The 10,273-nt window shown below is 36.3% G+C and overlaps 1 protein-coding gene across 1 annotated transcript; it reads right to left on the bottom strand.

Moving 5' to 3' along the window:
- Window positions 1-116: 116 nt before the first annotated feature.
- Window positions 117-9,774, bottom strand: LOC137401146 (uncharacterized). Its single transcript, XM_068087521.1, has 7 exons — window positions 9,746-9,774; window positions 8,539-8,655; window positions 7,386-7,528; window positions 3,261-3,411; window positions 1,850-2,003; window positions 1,441-1,567; window positions 117-304 (listed from the first exon to the last, which is right to left on the bottom strand). The coding sequence occupies exons 3-7, from the start codon at window positions 7,492-7,494 to the stop codon at window positions 117-119; spliced, it is 729 nt and encodes a 242-aa protein (XP_067943622.1). The 5' UTR covers window positions 7,495-7,528; window positions 8,539-8,655; window positions 9,746-9,774.
- Window positions 9,775-10,273: the final 499 nt, after the last annotated feature.

Genomic DNA, 10,273 nt, shown 5'->3' with positions numbered 1-10,273 from the left:
TTTGGGTAAAATGCTTCATTACAAAGGCAACATGTCTGTATAGCATGACTCATAGAATACCATGTGTTGAGTCTCAGGTGACTTCCATAAACACATTCAAGGAAGCAAAGTGCAAACTAGACAGTAGTACTGTAAGTCAATGGATTATGGCAGTATTCCAAATTAGGAAATTGCTGCTCAAAGCGAAGTTCTGTCAGCACAGAATCAAGTAAAGAGAATGCTGACTCCACAGCTCCTCCATATGTTTCCAGTTGCTGCCCTTTTAGCTTGACTAGTCCTGGCTCCTTTATCAGGTGGCTGCACACTAAAACACAAGAAGTCATAAAAACAACTACGAAGGAGGAATTTTATTCAGAATAAGGTCTGCAGTGGGGACAACTCCGATCTGGAGTTCAGAGGCTCCACTGGTGGCAGAATAAGTGTACGTACGCTTACAATAGGTATATGTTCATTCATTAGTTGCACATGTTAATAGATCATGAGAATTTCTTTAAAAGATGATCACCTAAACTTAATGTATGTGTTAGTAACCCTAATATAATAATATAATATAATGGGTGAGCTGCATTTAAATATCACTAGCTAACACAAGCTGAAGGTTTCTGCAAATGCACCAGAGTGAAGAGCGACGATAGATGAAACATAAAACTTCAAAGGCTACTATCTGCACTTCAACCAAAGTACTAGGGGCCAGCAAATCTGCAGCCCAAGAATTAGACTTAACCAATCATTGACCTTATAATTAGGACTAACCGATCATTAGTGGTTTCAAACCGGGCCCGATCTTCTCTTGATGATCATTGCAGGTTCTTTAGCACCTGTTTTGTAAAAGACTGACTGTCTACATTAAAGATCTGTTTTACAGAACAAAACTCTTTTATAATGATTTGGGTGAGCTCACGAGAGAAGCATATGATAGCAACTTTGCTGCTTGGTGGTGGAACATGAATATTAGCTGTTTTTATATACATGTAACAAACAAACCAGTCCCAAGCAAGGAGTGTGACATGACGTTGGTTGGAAACAAATACTGTACATGACTGCATGGCATGCGTATTAGCGGCACAGAAATGTACTAAGAAGATTAGGCACTCAATATAAAATCTAACTCGTAACACTTGCGCAAACCCTTTTAACATGTGGGTGCCCTGTTCGTACCCTCAATAATTAGGGAGGCATCTACGTGGTAAACACGACTAGTTGTGTGCCACATATCATTTTAGCCTATACAAAAGCCTTATCCATTCAGCATGGAATGACTATAACCAACTTGAGTGGTGAGATAGCACAGTGTTTAGCAATATCGAGATGATAGTCTAGCTCTTAGGTTGGTCAGTGACGATCCTTCTCCACCCCTAGTAAACGCTATTTACCATATCAAGTTAGTGAGACTATAAATAGACACGCCACACTTCTTGCTATTCTACCAGTTTAACTCACCTATGCCAGTGTACTTGACCGGTTTAATATCCTGTGTACAATGAGTGACTATGCCAGGCATAGGTAGCCCTAGCTTATTGGAAAGAGCATATAGAAAGCAGGCGCTAGACCCATAATCCAAGATTTCCTGCAGCGGACAACAGTAATACAGTACCTAATACTAACAACAGAGCAACAGAAACAGTAAAAGTGATTACTCCTTTTCATAATGTAGGGATTAAAGAGGCGAAGTGTTGTTGAACAGAAGGCACTACATAATAACCAATGGCACCACAGCCGCCACTACAGACCTTGCAGGCAAGACTATTGAATAAAAACAAAATAAAATGTGAATATAATTTTCGCTGTTCAAATAAAACTTAAGTCAGCTAGAATGATTATTAGCAATAAGCTGATAGACAATTGTTACCTTTTCAAAATCAGTCTCTCCCAGATGGTCGATTAGCACCTCCTTACAGATCAGGTTTTTAGCATTCTGTTTTGCAGACTTGGCTTTGGGCCAGTTCTCTGTGTTATATATTGGTCTATAACCTCCATGTAGGGGACTGCCTGACCTCTGCGGCCTGCATAGCAAATTATGTCATACTACGAAAGTCTTAACATCTTATGAAGAAATTGTAACTATCTTGAAGTTATGTTCTAAAAACGTAGAGAGAGTAATTCACACGGTTCCGTGAATAGTAAAGCGCAGGGGAACCTCTCTTTACAAATAAATTTGCTCCTTTTAAAGCATTTTTTTGTTATTGTAAGTAGAACACATTTTACCACAGAAATGCCCTAATCTGTTCCAACCCACAAAACTCAGAACATACTGTCTGTATAGAGTAGAAAGATTGGTTAAAGCCTGTAACAAATACATGTTAGAAATATATTACATTACTATATACTAAATAGGAAAATTACAAATGAAAAGAAAAAAAACGGAGATAAATAAAAACTAAGAACTGTGTGTTGGCCTATTTACACTTTACATTAGCCGTCTAGACGAGGCTAAGCGAAGATTGCAAGGAGTGGGGAGACGGCGGTCAGAGGAGGTCGGTGCTGTATTGTGGTCTTGGTTTTCTGATCAGAATAATTGCTTCAAGGACGTAAGTAGAAAGATTGATTCACATCTGCACAAACTGAAAAGCTGTATGCCTTTGTATAGAAAACATAGGACTTGAATTGCTAAAAACTACCGTTGTCCTACTCTGTGATATATGATAACTCCAAATTTTACAATGAAAGACAACAACATCCTTGTCATTTGCTGACTTTCGCTAGCAAATGACAATGAGTTAAATACGCCGTACTTCATATTTAGAAGAAGCAAATGGGCTAAAACACGAAACAAACGAATGGGTCTAGATACGAAAGGCCTTTCGTATCTACAAACATCCTTTAAAAGTAGAAGCAATATTTTTACCAAAAAATAGTTTATAACCTGGAAATTTCGTATGTGGTATTTTGCAAGTAGACTTTCCACTGTAAATGACTTTAATCTATGTTCGCTTATTAACAGTTTAATCAACAGCATGGTATTTCATAGTATACAGTGCACCCCTAGGATACGATTTTAATTCGTCCCAGGGTTGGCATCGTATGGTGAAATAAATCGTATGGAAGGGTTCAGAAACCATAGTAATTATATAATGCAAACATCCCCTGGTATAAATCGTCAAAATTTAATATATAAGTTTGTACATATTAAAAATTGGTAACAAAATACTATGTTAACCTTAGTAACTATAGTTATTTACAGTAACTTCATTGTATTTATTGCATTTAACTTATAAGATGCACAGCAAATTACGGTTTAATGAAATGCATATTAGCCTGACCTCTCAAGCTGACGAGTGTGGGGAAGGGGTAGAGAAACAACGGTTAAGTATGAATTTGGTCTAAATCTCTCATGCCTGAATTGCAAATCATCTCCAAGACTCAATTTGGCAAGTCGACTTTTCAGCTTCTCCAAAGATGAAAGTTGGTTTCCTGACAAAGAACAGAAACATATAGCAATAAAATATACATTTTCCTACGTTGGGGACACGCATTTAGAAAAGCTAAGCTCACTCTGAAATGTTAGGGAATAGTTCCTTACACAGTTGCTTTACTCATGTTTATTATAAACATTATAAACAAGCCAACAATGCAGCTTTATTCCTGACTTTCAACACTGACAAGGCTTACTGCTACTGTAACATAGCTGATATGAGCTACATTATTTCAATAAACCTTTGAGCAAGGCACATGCATGCAGGTGGTTGTAGTAACTATCCTATTTACCTAAATAATACAAGACCATAGTAACCATAAACTAAGTTAAGTTATTTATTCTACGTATATGTTGAAAACTCATACAATAAGTTGATAGAATAGGCCTAACGATGTTATATATTGTACTGAATACAAAAGTATCAGGGAGTTGAACAATAGGCTATTTCTTATCTCGTGTTGTATCTATAGTTGTGTTGGGTACATTTCACATATTTAAACACGAGAATAGTAAACAACAAAAAATCTTAAAAAGAAACAATATTATTGCCTTTGACAAAGAATAAATATTCCAAACTGTCGTTTTACCAATCACTTGTTGCCACTATATTTCACTTTCTGCCACTATATATCACTTGCTGCCACTATATATCACTCGCTGCCACTATATATCACTCGCTGCCACTATATATCGCTCGCTGCCACTATATATCGCTCGCTGCCACTATATATCACTCGCTGCCACTATATATCACTCGCTGCCACTATATATCACTCGTTGCCACTATATATCACTCGCTGCCACTATATATCACTCGCTGCCACTATATATCACTCGCTGCCACTATATATCACTCGCTGCCACTATATATCACTCGCTGCCACTATATATCACTCGGTGCCACTATATATCACTTGCTGCCACTATATATCACTCGCTGCCACTATATATCACTCGGTGCCACTATATATCACTCGGTGCCACTATATATCACTTGCTGGCAATATATATCACTTGCTGCCACTATATATCGCTTGCTGCCACTATATATCGCTTGCTGCCACTATATATCGCTTGCTGCCACTATATATCGCTTGCTGCCACTATATATCACTTGCTGCCACTATATATCACTTGCTGCCACTATATATCACTCGCTGCCACTATATATCACTCGGTGCCACTATATATCACTTGCTGGCAATATATATCACTTGCTGCCACTATATATCACTTGCTGCCACTATATATCACTTGCTGCCACTATATATCACTTGCTGGCACTATATATCATTTGCTGCCACTATATTTCACTTGCTGCCACTATATATCATTTGCTGTGACTATATATCACTTGCTACCACTATATATCACTTGCTGCCACTATATTTCAGAAATAAAAGCTTAGAAAATTTGATCCAAATAGAAAACTTTGCCTTAAAAGCACTGATCATCTTTTTTAAAGGTTGACTTGCAACAAAATTCACATTTCAGTTATTTGGTATCAAAAGATTCACCCTGTCTTACTCTGTTGTGTTGTAAGTGCCAAATATGTGGAAATGTGATTACAAGCTCTTAGAAGCTCAAAAATGAAAAGCCGCCGTAGATTAGAATCTCTTTATTTCGATGACGTAGCCACGAAATTTGGTTATCGTCTTGTCACGTATGTTCTCACGTGAATTGAAAGGCCAATACAAAGCTCAATATAAGACTTATCATAGTACTAGTTTATGACAAACACTTCGGGTTTTACCAAAGACCCCGTATCAAATATAGATGCTCGCTACTTTACAGTTTTGTTTCGGCATTATTCAATCGTCAAGTCGTCCCCTGATCATGTGACCCAATACTTCGCAAATAATTTTTGCAGCACTTTTCGATTATTACAGGTGACCAACAGGCTCGTCATGATTATCAGACAATGATATGTACTACTTCGAGCTAAGGTTAAAAAGTTAAATGATTTTTTACGGTAAGTTATAGGATATCAGTGCTAAAAATGACAGCATTACAATGACGATAAAACAGACACGTAAGAACAATAAACATGGTTTTATTGAATGCGTGAAGTGTATTTGTGAAAATATTTCGACGAATGAGGTTGCAAAAAAATGTAAACAGAAACCATCTAACACAACTACATCACATTTGAGCCGTTTTAGAAAGGGAATCCAAACTACGGTGGTCTTGTGTGGCTGCGATTTTCTGTTCGTTTTTGAGCTTTTAAGAGCTTGTAATCACCTTTCCACATATTTTGCACCTACAACACAACAGAGTAAGACATGGTGAATCTTTTCATATCAAATAACGGTAATGTGAATTTTGTTGCAAGTCAACCTTTAACCAAAATCTATTATTTTGTAGCAGACAATGCGGAGACAACACCCTGTGATCAAGCTTTGATAGCATTTGTTTTATTTTGTCTGCATGAGGAATAACATAATATATAATAAAGTTTTAGATATAGTAACCTTCAAAATGATTATTACGGCACAATAATAAAATGATTATTACAGTACAATAATAATAATCCACAAGTAATTATTGCATGAAGATTAAGTATGTTTTGAGGTATCTTACTATCAGTATTAATAGAAGCAGCCGTGAATTGCAACCAACCAAAAGCAATCTAATCATACAAAACAAAAAATGTCTAAAATAGCAAAAGGTTAGAAAGTCATGTGATTATCTTACGAGACGCAACTATCCTACCATTATTGTCACCCATATCATGACTCATATGCTCAGCAATGTATCCCTCTCATGACAATATCGTTGACAGAGCACGGTAACTAACATTCAGCTGGACATTTCAATAACGGATAGATACTACCCGATGGGCCTTTGATGGTAATTTCATAAGAGCTAATAATTTGATTTGCTTATTGGATCTAATTCACCTAATTTTTTAAAAATCAAATCTTAAATCACTTGATGTATTTGACTAAATCGAATAAAAACTGACTCGAATCATCACAAAGTGGATTATTTCAAATATATGAGCACTCAAATCACCACACAGCTCTGTCATCTAGTGTGATTGTAGCTCTGCTTGCGCTATTGTAAACAAGCCGATAGAATCCTTGACCTACTACTACTACTAGTAGAGTCGAGGATTCTAATATACTATAGTATCACTAAGGATGTCAAAATGGCACCACCATAAAACAACAATCATGAACCAGCAATGTGATCATCAGACATTGTTGAGTAGCACCTTCAATTGACCTCATAATTTCATAGAGATGGTTAACATGTGATCAGGAGACCAAAGACCTACTTGTGATGACAACACCCATGCACTGGGTGTAATATCAACGACTTACTTGTGATGACAACATCCATGCACTCGGTTTAATATCAAAGACTTACTTGTGATGACAACGTCTATGCACTCGGTGTAATACCAAAGACTTACTTGTGATGACAACATCCATGCACTCAGTGTAATATCAAAGACTTACTTGTGATGACAACATCCATGCACTCAGTGTAATATCAAAGACTTACTTGTGATGACAACATCCATGCACTCGGTGTAATATCAAAGACTTACATGTGATGACAACATCCATGCACTCGGTGTAATATCAAAGACTTACTTGTGATGACAACATCCATGCACTCGGTGTAATATCAAAGACTTACTTGTGATGACAACATCCATGCACTCGGTGCAATATCAAAGACTTACTTGTGATGACAACATCCACGCACTCAGTGTAATATCAAAGACTTACTTGTGATGACAACATCTATGCACTCGGTGTAATATCAAAGACTTACTTGTGATGACAACATCCATGCACTCGGTGTAATATCAAAGACTTACTTGTGATGACAACATCCACGCACTCGGTTTACTATCAAAGACTTACTTGTGATGACAACATCTATGCACTCGATGTAATATCAAAGACTTACTTGTGATGACAACGTCTACGCACTCGATGTAATATCAAAGACTTACTTGTGATGACAACGTCTATGCACTCAGTGTAATATTTATGAACATGCTGTATTACAAAGTCTAAAGATCCACGCTTTGGCATTATCACTTTCCACCTGTTTTTCGTCATATCTGTGTCTGTAGGTTAGCTTGAGTTAAGGCTTCTACAATGATTCACTTGATAGTAACTCAACTTTACATAAACAATTCAATGACACAAAGTTTAAACAGCCAACAGTAATGATATCATTGGATGTCTTTAGCCTTCTGTCAAGAAACATTAAAAATCTTATAAACCAATCAATTGGAATTGTTTATGAGCAAGAGATTTGATGACATCATGTATGTCAGGCAGCAATCTAAATGCATTGCTGATATACAAATATAGGAGTATAGTACATGTGTGAAATTTTTTTATTATTTATACCGATGCGCAACAAGGACTTACATACCTCCCAAGTAACTTGCTCAGAAGAGTATAAAAGTAACATATGCTGGAGCCTATCAGTAAATATCCATCTAGTACAAGCACACGATATATATAGTAGTTGCCTTTTGAAGTACAGATGTGCACAAATAAAATAACTGTACATGAAACTCAGGTGCTTTATATGATAGCACAGTTGCTCAAGACAGGACACTTTATAATAGAAACAGGATGCAGGACATTAACTTGATATGGAACACCTTCAAAGCCTAGCCAGAAATCTATACTTGGTGACTCAAAGACAATTGAGAAACAGCTAGATGGAGATGAACCATGGTCAACAACACTTTGCAATAGACATACATTACGCAGTTCTATACATGATATACCTTAGCTAACTGAAAGTCTATAAGGACAGACACACTACAGTTATACACAGAACAGATAACTGAAGGTCTATACAGGACAGACATACTGCTGTTATACACAGAACAGAAAAGTGAAAGTCTATACAGGACAGAAATCAAACAGAATGAGCCCCGTATAACATATACTACGGCTCAGGAATACAATTTGAATTACATCCACCAACATCTATTGTAACGTCACTATTGAGTGTATAGCCCGGTATGAAGGCAAACTACCGAGGTGTATTTTCTATCAAGTTGAAATTACTTTTAATTTTCTTTTGTCAAGGTTTAAATCTATTTACATGCACCATATACAGACACACAAAAAATTTACAACCTTGTTATTGTGATAATTATGCTCCACTTTCTTCTTTTGACTTCTGCTCTGTAATCGCATCCGCAAGCGAGTTGGTCTTTGCAGTGATATAGATGAAGGGTCTGGAATTAAATTGATCTGAAATAGACTTGGAAGATGTTTATTACAGAGTACATATTTGAATAAAGATATCAAAAATCAAACACAGCGATAAAAATTTAGCGTGCACACAGATACATGCAACTGGTTCAGGGTCTAGAGATGAAAAAAGGTTTCATTGAACAGCAGCATTGTAGGATAATACGGGACCAGCTTTAGTGTTGGGCTACAGTTAAGTTACAGTTTATTGGTAACTTGACTGGTATTTTCAAAGACTTTTGTTTTGGTTAAGTCATGAGAAAAGGCAAAGCACATTCTAAGTTTGGGCAATCAGCTAGCTTCACGGTCTCAAGGAAGTGGCAACAATATTTTTTACCAAAAGATTATCTAAAGACTTTTCTGTTAATTGATTTTAATTGTTCGATATGTTTTAGTAGATAAGTGCCCATGCCATTGAGCTATACTTAATAATAAGATGACAGATAGTATTATAGGCAGTTTTTTATGCAACGTTCACTTCGTTTTTATATATATAGTCAACATATAAAGTGGAGGATTGGTACAGTTTATATGGTGAATATATGGCACTATATTCAAGAGTTTATATGGCACTCTTGAATATTTAAATTTATTTACAGATTTCAGACTGGAACTATTCATCGTGTGCCTCACACGATGATATAAAGTACTCATATTTGATAAAGTAAAGAGTTACAAACAGATAGACTTAGTTGGCTACTAGGAAAATTCATTTTGGGGTATCGCTGAGCAAATGTAGAAAAAAATTGAAAAGAGTACTCAGAAAAATGCATAGCATGATGAACATAGTTTGGTTGACAGAACAACAAATACAGCTATCATCTTGAAGCATAAGTAGAGCTTCCTTGTGGAGTAATGATACAAATGATAATAAAAAATATATGCAACTTATACTGCATGGCTTTCTTTCATATTCGAAAATAATGTTTTGAATTATTTACATAGCATTATTATTGATCTCGTAAAATATGAACTTTAAACACAAAGACTAAAATACGGCTTATCATTGGGTTATCGTTCATCCGGACAACTTTATAAAATCATGCATGTTATCTGTGATGGATTTACAAAGCTGAGCTGCTTTAATTACTATAAGTGTTCAGCTATTGTCAGATTAGCCCTGTAATTCAAAGCCAGCTTGTGGGGAAAGCCCATGGATTAACGCCCTTGCTATATAGGTAAAGGTGCTCCAGTGTTAAGGGAGGGAACAAAAACTACAAATCAAGGAATAAAGACGACAAGCTACAAAACTGAGAATTATGTTCTGAATCATCACTAAGAACCGCGTGGTAACATTAACTTTTACCTCGTATTACCTCGTAGGATTCTTCACGCTAAACCACCTAGGGATGTAAGGGGCGTGCCTCAATTAGACCCAAATGGATTTTTTCTTTGTAAAACAATGTTCCAGTAATTGGTTTCATAATTAGAATCTATGAATTAATGTTACATAGAGGTCTGCAATTTAAGGTCTCGTATTGCCTTTGGTAAAAAGCTATTGTGGAAGAGTGACCTGGTTGTTTGTAGAGTGATTGGAACTCCGTGTCTTTGAGATCTAGTTTGTATAAAGTTTGTTGGTATGGTAATGAGCTTGTCATAAGATTCTGTGAGTGCAGGA

Source organism: Watersipora subatra, chromosome 7, assembly GCF_963576615.1.
Source record: "Watersipora subatra chromosome 7, tzWatSuba1.1, whole genome shotgun sequence".
Lineage (NCBI taxonomy): Eukaryota > Metazoa > Bryozoa > Gymnolaemata > Cheilostomatida > Watersiporidae > Watersipora > Watersipora subatra.
This window is presented reverse-complemented; position numbering and strand designations above follow the sequence as displayed.

Coding starts and splice junctions, on each gene's coding strand:
- LOC137401146 (XM_068087521.1), bottom strand. CDS start 7,494: ATGACGAAAAACAGGTGGAAAGTGATAATGCCAAAGCGTGGATCTTTA. Junction 1,568..1,849: donor GAGAGACTGATTTTGAAAAG/GTAACAATTGTC, acceptor TGTCCGCTGCAG/GAAATCTTGGATTATGGGTC. Junction 305..1,440: donor GGTCAAGTACACTGGCATAG/GTGAGTTAAACT, acceptor CTTGTGTTTTAG/TGTGCAGCCACCTGATAAAG.